The sequence below is a fragment of the Anoplopoma fimbria genome, chromosome 8 (genome assembly GCF_027596085.1).
Source record: "Anoplopoma fimbria isolate UVic2021 breed Golden Eagle Sablefish chromosome 8, Afim_UVic_2022, whole genome shotgun sequence".
NCBI classification, from domain to species: Eukaryota; Metazoa; Chordata; class Actinopteri; order Perciformes; family Anoplopomatidae; genus Anoplopoma; species Anoplopoma fimbria.
This window is the reverse complement of record NC_072456.1, coordinates 18,964,278-18,978,672: the sequence shown is the minus strand read 5'-3', so window position 1 is coordinate 18,978,672 and position 14,395 is coordinate 18,964,278. Positions and strand designations below refer to the sequence as shown.

At 40.5% G+C, this 14,395-nt stretch overlaps 1 protein-coding gene across 2 annotated transcripts in view; it reads left to right on the top strand.

Annotated features, from left to right (window-relative positions):
- xpr1a (xenotropic and polytropic retrovirus receptor 1a) overlaps positions 1-14,190 on the top strand; it is a 66,095-nt gene extending 51,905 nt beyond the window's left edge. The window contains exons 8-15 of one of the 2 annotated variants that reach the window (XM_054603541.1): positions 207-394; positions 771-950; positions 3,465-3,633; positions 4,583-4,783; positions 10,145-10,311; positions 10,441-10,580; positions 10,731-10,955; positions 11,265-14,190. In XM_054603541.1, the coding sequence (XP_054459516.1) occupies positions 207-394; positions 771-950; positions 3,465-3,633; positions 4,583-4,783; positions 10,145-10,311; positions 10,441-10,580; positions 10,731-10,955; positions 11,265-11,322 (1,328 nt within the window). In that variant the 3' untranslated portion in view covers positions 11,323-14,190. Of the gene's footprint in view, positions 1-206; positions 395-770; positions 951-3,464; positions 3,634-4,582; positions 4,784-10,144; positions 10,317-10,440; positions 10,581-10,730; positions 10,956-11,264 lie in introns of those variants that run through there. The other variant, XM_054603542.1, reaches the window with a different exon arrangement.
- The last annotated feature ends 205 nt before the right edge of the window (positions 14,191-14,395 follow it).

Genomic DNA, 14,395 nt, shown 5'->3' with positions numbered 1-14,395 from the left:
AGATTCATACATTCTTCATTTCCTGCACAATTTGTTATGTGTCACTGCAAGATAAGTGGCAGTTTTGGCAGATGGTTGGAGATAAATAGGGAGCATGATTGGCAAGGTTTTTATTGTTGTTTTCCCTCAGATGTGTTATCAAATAGAGAGTAAAGTTTTTTTATTTCATCTTTTAAAAAGCAGAAAATCCACTGTGGTTTTATCAGGTGCTGTGTTTATCCGCTTGGAGAACGTGTGGCCACTGGTGCGGATCTATCGGGGCGGTTTCCTGTTGATCCAGTTCCTTTTCCTGTTGGGCATCAACACCTATGGGTGGAGGCAGGCCGGAGTCAACCATGTCCTTATATTCGAGATCAACCCCCGAAACAACCTCTCACACCAACACCTGTTTGAGGTCAGAATGGGAAAATAAATGTGAACAATTATTTTTGTTACAGAATGAGAGAAAAATAACGTTTTTCTCTGTAATGAATATAAAAGGTTGTTTTCAGATTGAATGAGTGATCATGCATTTTTTAAATATGCAATAGGAATGAATGGGGTTGTTTAGTCATCAGGGTAATCCAAATTCAAGGAATACATTACTATTTATTTCATTTAGCAGAAATAGTACATATCTAATTCCCACAGGGTTTTATTTATACAATGGTGTAACAAAACACAACATAATTTGCACAGAATTATTCAAATTGCCTTGTTAACTGAGATTATGTGTCAAAAGTGCTTTCTTTTAACGCCAGTCTTTTCTGTTTCTCCCCTGTGTGCTGCAGATTGCTGGTTTCCTGGGTGTGTTGTGGTGCCTCAGCATCCTCTCCTGTCTCTACTCAGAGTACACCTACATCCCCATGCAGATCAATCCGCTAATCCTTTATGGCTTCATGGTGCTCTTCCTACTCAACCCCTTCAAGACCTGCTACTACAAATCGCGATTCTGGCTCCTCAAGCTGCTGGTCAGTCTATTCATTTATTTATTGGAGCTTCTTTTTTACTCCTCTGCTATTTTTGTTTGAAAGAATTACAATGATGACGTCGAACTTCGGTGCCACCAATCATACTCATTCGGGGCGGCTGAAAATTTGAGCTGCATGAAAGAGCCAAACGGTGCAGGTTGATGAATACACAAAGATAAATGTTTGCAATTCTGAACCCACAGCAAGTAACGCTGTAGAGGACCGCCATAACAAAATTCACCAAATGCGAACAAGATGGGACAATGTGAGACACCGGCTCATGTGGGCTGAGGATTGATTTCGCTATTGACACAGAATCAACTGGAATTGCAGCACAGAGTGCAGGAGCCAGGTTTAATGGGGAGTTTATAGTTATTTGTATTAAAGAGAATGGTTGTTATTTTTATGCATGTACACAAAAATATTAAACGTATACTTTAAGACAAACCATCAAAAGAAAAAGTTAACCCTGACTTTAAACACATATTTTTCTCTAACCTTAACCAAAATCGTATTTTCAAACTTTAAAGCCCCAAAATATTGACTGAAAACCTCCCAAAATGTTATTTTAAAAAACTCTATAATTACACTAATTCATACATTGTTCCACAAAATATCGCTGTGAATTTTTGCATCATATAATAAAAAATTGTATTTGTGAATTTTGCAGAATCTCCTACATACTGTCTGTTTTACAAGTAAAGATTCATAAGAAAATCATAGCTAACTTAGGTTAAATGGACTGGAGGTTTTCTTTGGCTGCGTTATCGTTGATATGTTGGATGAATGCTCACCAAAATTAAAAACGAGTTTCTGGGAGTTATTTGTCTCATATTGCTATTTAGGAGCTGTCCTGCTACTCTAGTGTGCTACTGATACAATTTGAATATCCCCGTGTGTGTGTTTGTGTGTGCATATGTCAATTCCACACAATGAATGCATGTAGATATTTATCTTAAGCCTCATGTTTACAAAACCCTCCTATGTGACACTGTTCTTTGTCTAAGCCAAGCTACAGGAGTGAGGATGGGGTCTGCATGTGTGTGTGTTTCTAGAGGGGGGTGCAGCGAGACAGAGGGCAGAGGGTTTGAGGGATAATAGAATGCAGCCTCGTCCCAGGGGAGGTGGAGGGTTGTGACTGTGCAATCATTACAGGCATGGATCTATCAGTATGCTGATGCCCTGAGCTCCTCCGTCCCTCCTCCTCTTCCAGCTCTCCCCAGCAGCAGCAGCAGCAGCAGCAGACCCCCTCCTCATGTTCGTGTCCTTTCTTTCACAGCTCCCCACAGTCCTCAGCAGCACTCCCTCAGCCCTCCTCCACCAATGCGGCTCCATAATCAGCCTCGGTCTTGATTGGTCCTTATTAATCACAACAACCAACGCAGTATTAGAGCTGATATTAGTCGTTTTTCATGGTTGCCTCCTAGAATACACAATAAGTGATTAAGGATGTTTCAGGAGAAATTGTAGGTTTTTTTTGGAACAAACAATCTGTTGTTGTTTTTTCTGGCACAGCTATTAAATGTTTCAATGCCAGATGTGCTTATTTCCTCTGACAATAAACACCAATCAGAGGACAAAGATTTCATTAAAGGACAAGCTGCAGATCTAGCGCCTGGATCACTAGTGTTTGCTCAAGAAATGAAAACCTAACCACATCCCTGCAGAGGGCTCAGCCTTGAGACATCCACACAGGTAGAGTGGATATGGGTGCGATGGCCACTCAATCAATACAGACTTTGATTGACAGGTTAAGAAAAATACGTAATGAGCTGATATGTGTAAAAGAAAAAGATCAATATTCTTTGACATTTTCAGTGGAGGCAGATTGTGTGTGGGGGGGTTTGGGCTGAAAGTGTACATGGTGAGAGGCATACAATCGCTCCTGAATGTCAGAAGTGGCCTGGGGGGTAAATGGAAAGAGTTGAGCAGCATTGGATCATTTTACAAAGCGCGGTCAATAACTAAGCTCCTGCCAAAGGAACATATCCCAAATAACATGCCCATAGAAGCCATAGCATGCCACAAATCACTGCCGGCCACATCATGTGTTTGTGTTGTGCACTAGTGAGTTGTGACACACAAACACTTGGACACAGACACAAAGCGTGACTCATTCCGTTGGCCTGTGGTGTGCTGATAAGGTATGATCCCTTCATGTGTTGCAGATCATTAATAGAGTTTTTTCCCTGCTTTGCACTTCTCTAATGATGTACTGCGATAATTTCACACTAACTAATTGTTGACTGATTAAGTCCCAGTGTTGAAGCACATACACACAATCAGAACTCAGTGTAGCAGTGAGGTCAGCCAACGTGTTTTCTGAAATGTACCAAATTTTCTTCCATAAATGAGGAATGCATGTTTTTCTGAAATTATTTTCTACACCCTTCCCTTTTTACACAAATTAATGTTTTAGTGCACTTTGAGTTAATTGAGACTACAATGAATGTCATTATAAAATAGCAGCTTAGCTTTATCACCTGCGATCTTTTCTCTGTTGTCTGTTTCCAGTTTCGGGTGTGCACAGCACCGTTTCACCGGGTGGAGTTTGCAGACTTCTGGCTGGCTGATCAGCTGAACTCTCTTGTGTTTGTTCTGATGGACCTGGAGTATCTCATCTGCTACTACATCTTTGAGCTGCAGTGGAACAACAGCAAGGGCCTGCTGCCCAAGTTTAAAGGTGAGACAAGAATCTGTACTCAGAATGGATACATTTTAAACTTCATCTTTCACTGTGAACAGATGAAACAAAGCAGGAGCCAGGAAGGGAAGGTTTACACCAAGCTCCCGAAGAAAAACACCCAAAAATGCAACATTGTTGTTAAAGAGCTGTTAAAGAGTTTCTATGAATTTTTCTCATTTCTATATAGATATAGGTAGCCATACATGGATAATATCATGTAACCACAATAATACTTGCATTTCATGAAACATTAAAGAGAAGGTTTCGGTATTAGTCCTTAATCATCAAAGAGAAAGTTCCTCTTTCTAAACTCAACGTTTTCCCAACCTGGCAGAAATACTTCGACAGCAGCCTCAGTCAATAGTAATGCAGTTCAATCACGCAATATGTATAGTTCTGAGTAAATGTTGTGAATTGTTTCTCATTTACTGATATAGTCGTTCCTGTTCTCAGTGGGTTGTTGCTCTCTGGGAAAAAAATATTCTAACTGAAGCAGATATAAATAGATAATAGATAATTGGAACACCTAAATACAGTAAACTGCATAACTTAAACACAAAGAAAACCCTTAAATGCACTTAACAATAGATTGATGCTATATATATTTGAAGCTTTTATGCTTCACCTACTATATTGCATCATTTTAAAGATCCAAACCATTTGGTTCTAAATGTTTTGGACTAAGTTGACAGTGTGCCAGACAGTTGAGCTGGCCTTTCAGGAAATTCGATGTGAATAAGGTTTTAATTGCTGTCCGTCCACTCCACCAACAGTGACACTTCGGCTTCCACGCAACCAATTAACACGGAGCTAATGGATCGGAAATGTTTGGCCACGCAGAGGTCGCCATGTGACTCTCATAATAATGAGAGGAGATTATGTTAGAGAAAAGGCAGAAACATAAGAGGTTTTTAACATAATCATGCCCTGTTTTATTCTATTCCAGAGCCTGATGACCACATATGCCACAGCTACTCGTACGGTCTGCGTGCCATCATCCAGTGTCTGCCCGCCTGGTTCCGCTTCATTCAATGCCTGAGGCGTTACCGTGACACCAAGAGGGCCTTCCCTCACCTGGTGAATGCTGGGAAATATTCTACCACCTTCTTTGTCGTCACCTTTGCTGCGCTGTATGCCACACACAGAGGTAGGACACAGGACTCAAATATCTGTTTTATGTGTCATGTACCCCGGGTAAGAGGTTTGATCTGAGTTGATTAAACATGTAGATGTAAAAATGCATCTTCAGTCCATTACAGTGCAAGAAATTTCAGCTCAGAAGAGCAACATAATTTGTGCATTACTCATACAGAAGCTTGTCAACAACACACAGGCTTTTTGAGCCTTTTAATATAGTTGTGTGTTCTGAGAAAGCAGAGGTGACCTTGAGTGCAAATGCTAGAAGTTGGCCTTGGTTCCTTGTCAGTGCCTAGAGCTTTATAATGGAAATTGAAAAAGGTTTGTCCAACACACAGCCACGGATAAACAAGGTTCTGCTCTCATAATATGGCATTCAATATGTGGGCATGATGCCAGAGAAGAGAAGGCCAGACAGACCAGAGAAAAGGAGAAATAGTTCAACAAAGAAATAGAGAAAAAGAAAGAAAAATACTCCTCATTTACCATCTACCAGAAACAAGATTGAAAGGCAAAAAGAGAAAGTGGTTGACATTAAAAGTCAAATCACTTTCTCCCTCCGACAGCTTCACAATTAGCCTGCAATTATTCAGATTCAGAAGCCAGATCTCAAAGTAATTCATGTTCAAAGACACAGCACCCAGGCGATTAAAGCGTCCCTTCAGTATGCATTCTTTGTATTTCAGTTTTCCATCACAGATATTTGTCCACGCAGCTCGTTTGAAAGCAATTTTTTCTGGCCCTCGTTTATTTGAACTTGTCTCAGATGCCAGTTTATATATTTATTTGCCAGCAAAATGCCAGCTATGAGACTTCATCTTCAACCTTTCAAACCGCTAAATGTTATTTCCCAGCTTGACTTTATTCTTTTACGATATGAATTCAAATCAATACGCCGGCTTCCTAAGCTGACCGCCAGTGATCTGATATTGAATGAACCAGGAAGAGACACAGACAGACTGACAGACAGACAGACGGACAGACCTTTTTTTTCTCTCAGTAGGAGAGGCGTCCATTAAACCATATCCTCCTTCCTCCTCTGGTCTGAAGCCTGTAGACTAATGGCCTCTCTTCATGTGTTATTCTCTATGAAGCTGTCTTTCATCCAGCACGATAATGGGGGCTGAGACCAATCGCTGGTTAAGCGAAGGAGCAGGATGGGAACACATACACTCATAGATAGTGAATGGATGGTTTAGGAAATGGCTGGTTGTGGAGTTAATTGATGTATCCGCTACAGAAATTATTGTTCTGGTAAATTTTAAAGCCCTTGATGAACAAATATGGGCATCAATGTCAGAATATCCTGCATCCAAATATAGAAATTATGAGCGAACAGCCTCTGAAGCAATAAAAGCGCAAAGTACAGGTATAAAAAAATCCTCCTCGGTAGCCTGAGTGTAGGCAGGACAGATGATGCCCAGTCTTCCTTCTTTACCCGGCATCTGTCAGAACAGACAGAAGGGGGTGGCGTGTTCACACCGCTGGGTCGGGCTGTAAAAGGTGGCTGGAGTGTCAGTCACTACCTGGCAGAGCTCCCACTGTCTGTCTGTGGATGTGTCACCTTCATTGCAAATCTGATCACAGCTCGGATGGTTTCTGTGTGACCTCACCACCTCACTCTTTACTGGAACTGCACACATTTAGCTCCGGGAAGGAAAAAATACTTGAACCTTAAATGCAACAAATAAATCATGGGCTTCTCTGTAGATGGAGGATTGGATGGAGGATTTCCACGTTAAGTCAGAATTCCCAAACTCTGTAAGATACTGTGTGAGGCCTGATTAAAGCAGATACTTTACTCAGGATCAATACAGGCTTGGCATTATGTACAGTGGCTTGAGACTTATTGCTGTTTTAGATGCAGGGGAGTTAAAGGCTCTAATGCTAATTTAAACCCGTGGGATTTATCTCATGGACAAGCAAAAGGAGGAGAACAGGATGTTGCATGGTGGGCAAAAATAGCCAACAGTCTCTGATAGACAAATAAGAAAAAAAATACACAAGGTATGCACAGATCATGAAAGAGAAGGAATGCAAAGGTGTTTCTCCTGTCAATGTACACAAGTTTTAAACATCAAAAACTCCCCAAACCAGGTAAAATAACCAGGACCAAAGAGGAAAATTAGTCCTGCTAGTCTCTGTGAGAGGCTGACCTCGGGGTGAGGGGAAAATAAATTGAGTCAAGCTGCAGTCAAGGATCAGAAAATTTAGAGATGATAGAGCGTAGAGGGGGAGGTAAAATTGAAAGATAAGATGGAGAGAGGAAGTAACAGAGAAAACAAGAGAATACCAGAGGTAGGTGCTAAAGATCGACAAGAATACCGATAATGATTCCAGACAGATGGATGATAGATTTATCAAAACATGAATAATGATAGGAGAGGAGAGAAGAGAAGAGAAGAGAGGAGAGGAGAGAGAGGAGAGGAGAGGAGAGGAGAGGAGAGGAGAGGGAGAGGAGAGGAGAGGAGAGGAGAGGAGAGGAGAGAGGAGTATTACCGGCCCAGTGGCTGAACACATGTCTGCTGGACTCTGCTGGAATAGAGATGAGCCCAGAGCTGACAGCTTTTATAACTTCATTTCATGTTCTGACCCCTCGTTCATTAACTGGAGAGAAATTGCAACACACACACACACACACACACACACACACACACACACACACACACACACACACACACACACACACCCTAGGAAAAACACACACGTTAACCAATGGAGATAAAAGACCCGGCTTTGAGTCAAATTTCTCTCCCTGCCTGCTTGAACTCTAATTCACCTCTGCTAAAGCCAAACAGCATTATGCAAGCACATTGTATTCTTATCCAACGCCACCTGTTCATGAGGAGGTGCACCTTTATGAGATTTCACCATTAGCATAATCTACACCCCTTTACTTAAAATATAAGTCTACCTGTTCCGCTCATTCTCTGGGTAATTTTTATTCACAAAATGTCAGCAAAAGACTACTTCCTTGGTCAGTTACAGCCTGACAAATCTAATCTAGTTTGATCTAGTTTTGTCTTAGTTAGATATTTTATTTTACTTTCTGTACAGTATTTAAACTCCAAATTCATTCAGAATAAGGCGTTATGGTTCTTAAGACAAGTGTGTTTTGCCCTGTGGAGAGAATCAGACGATCTTGCATGACTGGTACAATTTTGTTTGTATCCAAGAAAAAATTAGCAAAAGCCAAAAATTATCTTAAATCACTCGTATGTTCTACATGAGAACAAATGTGTTTGTACGATAACGTCTTTTATGATTCCAATATCTCTAGACATTTTAAAATGAAGTTCTCTGATTGAAGATTTCTGAAATTAAGTAATTTGGTTGGATGAAGTCTGTTGTTAAGTGGTCTCCAGTTGCAGGATTCTTAATTACCTTGTTGATGGATCCGGTGGCCATGGCAACGGATGAGAAATGACTCTTAATAGCAGGGGCTGATTGTTCCTGGTGTGAACTTCTTTCCATCGGTGGGAACTGAGCCTGTTGTATAAAACATGCCTGCCGAGGTGCTCAGTGCCTTTAACAGTGTTTAACCTCATGAGGGCCAGTGGACAACAATATCAAGTGTGTGTGTGTTTGTGTGTGTGTGTGTGTGTGTGTGTGTGTGTGTGTGTGTGTGTGTGTGTGTGTGTGTGTGTGTGTGTGTGTGTGTGTGTGTGTGTGTGTGTGTGTGTTTGTGTGTGTGTGCGGAGTGAGTGACAGAGTGCTTGCAATTGAGTGTGTGGGACAGGAGCTAGTGACCACAGTTAGCCCGTACTGAGCATCCAATCAATGTCCATCTCACACTGCTTGACCTTTTAATGGTCCAGTGGCTCACCAGCCTGTTTGGAAAACACACATCAGCCTTAACAGACACTGAAGGGTTAAATACTTTCACACTTTACAGGCTGAGAAACTCACATCAGTGGATATTCTCCAGTGAAAAGAGTCTATTGTCCTGGACTAAGTATAATCTACGGCTGGGAAATCTCAGCGTGGCCGTAGGGACTACTTCCATCCCATCGCTCAGCTGAAGAAGCGAGCAGCACAATGGGAGCGGCAGTTAACAGAGCAGCACAGCAGTAACTCTCCGTTAGAAATGTCCCCGCTCTCTGCTCCCCGGCGTCTCTTTGGCTGATAGCAGGAAGAAGCATTGACTATGACAAATGGGAACGAGCCCGGTCTCTGGCTGGTGGCTGCTGTCTCTGTCTGTGTGAGTCACTGTGTTAGGCCACTGGGTGCTGATTTATGAATCGATGCCCACTGAGGAACAAGAAAATCACATCCTGCAGACACACACAGAGACTGCTAAGCGCGGCTAATCACACTCTGACATTATACGATACATCAAACAACTGTAAACTAGCTTAGAGCTTGTTAAATACTGATCAGCTGTGGGCAGGTCAACATATAATGATTAGAACTGTTATTACAGCAAACATGTACAAGCTCCCACTGTAGTATTTTGTCAACAAATGATTAAACCTGTTTATGATGAAGCGCAGAAAACGTGATGCTAGATTGAAGAGTCTAATGAAATAACTGTATCTTGGAACCAGCAGACATTTAATTAATCATATAGTTATTAATCAATAGCTTAACAGTTGCAGCTGCGGTGAAAAAAGTAATTACATTTAGGTTCTTGCCATTTTGAGAAGTATAAACATTTTCTCAGCCAATGAAGTGCTGAGTCTCGGTTTGGATATAGGAGTAGGACACGCTGTGTGAGACAGAAAGGTGTAACTGACATTTATTCTTCTCTACATGCTTTCACAGCACTGGGACACTAAGAGCAAAAAAAAAAACCTCTAGTGCACTATACTGTACATTTAACACAGATTAAATGACTTCAATAGGTATTTAATTAATCCGCATTGATGTAAGAATCTCTGCATATAGAAGTTAGAAAACACAAACTGAATTGAGATAAGCACACACACTTACACAACACACACACACACACACACACACACACACACACACACACACACACACACACACACACACACACACACACATATGTGCACATGCTGTACAATAGATGCATATTTTAATACAAAATGGCCATACCTTAGAATAATGCTGTACATCTTTTAAAGAATTTATGAGGTTGAATCATCATGATTTTATGTAACTGTCCTCTCCTCCAGGGGTTAGTCGTGGTGCAGCAAGCAAGTTGTCCACAGGCTATTAATCATTTGCTAGTGTATTCATGACAGGAGGGCTCCCTCTAGTGGTCAAAGTTTTGTTGCAAAATCAACTTGGTTCAGTGAGCTGGTTGATTCTATAAACCTTCATTTAAAAAAAATAAATACAGTTCCTTTTGTACCAGATCTTTAAATCGTGTTATATGCAATCGTTTGTGTTTGTGTGTTTATTCCAGAGCAAGGACACACGGACGCCGACATGTTCTTCTACCTGCTGATCGTGTTCTCAACAATCAGCTCCCTGTACACACTGATCTGGGATCTGCGCATGGACTGGGGTCTCTTTGACCGTGGAGCCGGAGAAAACACCTTCCTCAGAGAAGAAATTGTTTACCCACACAAGGTAGAGTCTTATAGTGTAAATAAACACACACACACACACACACACACACACACACACACACACACACACACACACACACACACACACAGGCACACACGGTTACCATAATCCTGTCTCACCCTCTTCCAGGCCTACTACTACTGTGCCATCATAGAAGATGTGATCCTGCGTTTTGCCTGGACGATCCAGATCTCTCTGACCACAACGACCAAGATCCACTCTGTGGGCGACATCGTTGCCACGGTGCTGGCTCCACTCGAGGTCTTCAGGTGGGTCAAAATTACACGACAACTTTTTTTCATACACACACCTTGAGGTCACACGTGGTGCCATTCCAAACCTCTCATCCCCATCAGAGTTTCTACCTTAGCGTTCATGTTTGTCTTACTCACCCTCTCACTCACCTTCTCTCTCTGCAGGCGTTTTGTGTGGAACTTCTTCCGTCTGGAGAACGAGCACCTGAATAACTGTGGTGAGTTCCGTGCCGTGAGGGATATCTCCGTGGCGCCACTCAACGCTGATGACCAGACGCTGCTCGAGCAGATGATGGACCAGGACGAAGGCGTCCGGAACCGTTCAGGCAAGAAGACCTGGAAGAGGTCCTACAGCCTGTCTCTCCGACGCCCCCTGCTGTCCTCCTCACAGTAAGAAACGACATGGAATACTTGATATCAGGCTCATACATATTTATTTTAAGTTTGATTTATAAACACAGAGGATGAGAAAATGTACAAATGACTGATATTAAACAAAAGGCTTTAAGAAACTTTACATTTGTAATCTTTGTTGTTTGTTTATTTTATAAAATACAAAACATCAGGGATTGGATGATGAAGATGCCATTGTTGTCCCAGTTGTGTAAAACATAAAACAACATTAACATATCTGTTGAAATGATAATGTGAAATTGAAATTATAAAAATAATAAATTCATGATTTTAATCCTTCTCTAGATCTAAAAAGGACACCAAGGTGCTAATTGAAGACACGGATGATGAGGCCTTCAGCTGAGTTCACAACATCTCACACACAAACACATACATACTATACTTACAATGACCTCATTCACTAACACCCAACCCTCAACCCTTCTCCCTTTGTAGTGATTAGAGCAGTGACCCTCAGTATAAACCTTTAAAGCACTGAGGACCTCACATGGTCCTCGCTTTGGACAATTTACCTCATCTTTAAATCCCTGTGAGTATATTTGGTCTTTATAAGTATAGACAAACACACTCAATACACACTATAATGCTGTAACACACATAAACATAAACCTGCTGATGAAGCACAAACATAGTTTATTAGCTACAGTTGAGGAGAGAGCTTACGACAGACAGACAGACAGACAGACAGATGGACAGACAGACAGACAGACAGATGGACAGACATCAAGGGAAATCTTCTGCACATATGTGGAAACGCCACACTGCCCTGGGATTATCCTCCTCTTCTTTAGAAAGACTTTTACTTTGAGATATTTGTGTTTCTTTAGATTTTTTTTCTTTACTTTTTCTGGATTTATTTCAGAGAAGCTGCATCGACTGTTTACAATCCTTTTTAACTACTCTAGGATCAACAGGGAGAAGACAAGCCAATCAAAAGACTGAATATAAATCAATAGAAACCTGAGGAAGGACTCAACACAAATCACAGCATATCAAAACAAATCAACTGGTTTCAACTTGTTGATTCTTTTTATACTCCGCCTGTTTTTTTTTTGGTTGAGTTGTAATAACTTCAGTGTGTAATCCCAACTTTGAGGCATTTGCAGGAAAAGTGCATTTAATACACAAAACAATGAAGAAAAAACCTACTTGTACACCAAAAGGGAAGTTTTGATTCAAACATTTCTAGTTTGTGAAGTTACTTTGTAATATTTAATATATTTGGATGTGCATTATTACTCTGTTGTAGTTGTTAAGTACTTCTACATGTGTTGTTTATACTAGTGAGACTAGTTGAGCATCCACACGATGATTGTTTATGTATTTTATAAGGTTTGGAATGTTTTTCTTGGTTACACTTGTGCCATGTTTTTAATAAGCTCATATTTAGACCTCAATTTTTCCCCAACCTAAAATTAAGGTACACCGACTTGTAAATCATTGTGTCATGTCATCTCAAAGTGCCCTATTAGATACAATATATGTGTGTGCATTGCCATTCTTTGCATTAACTACCAAAGCTTTATTTTTATGAATGTGTCCATTCAAACCTGCACAAAGCTTGTTTAAAGATTAGAGTGTTTTTAAGTACACCTTTTGTTTTAGCAAGTAGTTTCTGTGTTGTTCTAAGTCCAAGTGATATGAGTAGTGTGTCAAATGTTCAGTTAGTGATTCAAGGTGTATATGCCAGTGGCTCTCAAACTGGGAGGGGGACCAGAGGGGGAAATGATGAGCTCTGATGCTAACAAGTCAAGAAAATCAAGACTCATTAATCAAAAAATAATAATATGAAAGGCTTATCTTGCTTCCATGTTTACTGTCAATAAAGCGGGAGAGCCTTTATGTCTGTCATGTTCAATATGCAATGAAATTCAAATTGGCTTTTTTTGTGGTGTACGACAGCAATAGTTTGAGAAGCACTGGTTTATTAGACTTAAACTTTCACCCAATTATACTCATAAATCAGAATGCACATGGACGATTAAACCTCTTCCAACATCTGAAACAAAAAAGTGGAAGTCTTTGAGGCTGTCATTGAGTTACTTTGTGGCAGTCAAATCTGGCTCCACTGCAAAAGCTCTTTCAGTGCTCTTAAATAGTAAATATCTATAAGCTGTGACACGTTTCGCAGCTCCCGTCCAGCTCTGAATCAGTCAGGTTTCACCACATTCACCGTTGAAGTTGTGAAGTTGTTTGTTTGTTTGTTTGTTTGTCTCTAATGTTCAGTGTTGCCTCGTTATTTTAGCACTTTTACAAAGTAATTTCAAGTGTTGTGATTTGTTAGATCAAATGTAATCTACTGATCTTAGGTAAGGACATTTTTTTATAACCAGTAAAAATGTGCTGTAAGTCTGACATCTTCTATTTACTCCCTCAGCTTATTTTCAAACCAGCAGCTAACACTTAAAGAACAGTTGGTTATAATTTTAAAGTGCTAAAAAGGTGCTGCTGCTGGTAAAGCCCCACTGGTTTTCAGAGGAAGGATGCTTACTTTAATGGTGGTTTGTGTGTTTCACTTTCTCTTCCTGTTTGACCCTCTCACTCTGCTCTCTGGTCTACTGTTCCTCCCTGCGTCACCATCAGTCATGTGACGGAGTCCAGAGAGCCACAAGACAAATGTTATACAGAAAGTCCTGTTTCTTCCTTGTTTGTTTTTCCTGTAGCGACTAAAGGAGCGAAAATCTTTTATGTGCAATGAGCTTAATGTGAACTAGAAAGCTAGAAAGTTTTTTAAAAAATGTAGAAGATGGGTAGCTTCCCAGTCCATTTAAATACACTGAGCACATACCATAACTGTCTACAGGCATTAAACACGACACACACACAAACACACACACACACACACACACACACACACACACACACACATATACATAACATTACAACCCTCTCTCTCGTGTCGGAGAGCACAACTCTACAGCAGAAAGTTTTGTAAAAAAAAAAAAAAAAAAAAAGGCTCTGCTGTCTTGCCTGCATGCTGCTTTAGTTTTACATTGTACATAGGTCTTAATTTATTTGACATGATATGTATATTTGCAATCATTGTTGCTGCTGCTACAATGATTGATTTCATACGTTGCCATTATTGCTCCAAGACAAGCAGTATTTTTTAGGTGATAAGGAGCATTTGTTTTTGATTGATCACGATCCTGCACTCCTTTTCATGTGTAAATCTGTTGACAATGTGTTTGTATAAAAAAAAAAAAAAAAAAAAAAAACTAATCCATAGAACTGGAGAATGTGATTGGTTGTATCTTGTAGGTGATTCCTTCTTATTTCAATGCTTATGGAGGAGGCGTGAGAGGCAGATTACTGTGTCCTGAAGCTGTAATACCGTTTGTACATTTGTGAATGTGCATGAAGATATTGTGGACGTTACATCTGTTGTCATAAACTGCCCTGCTGACATAAGCACT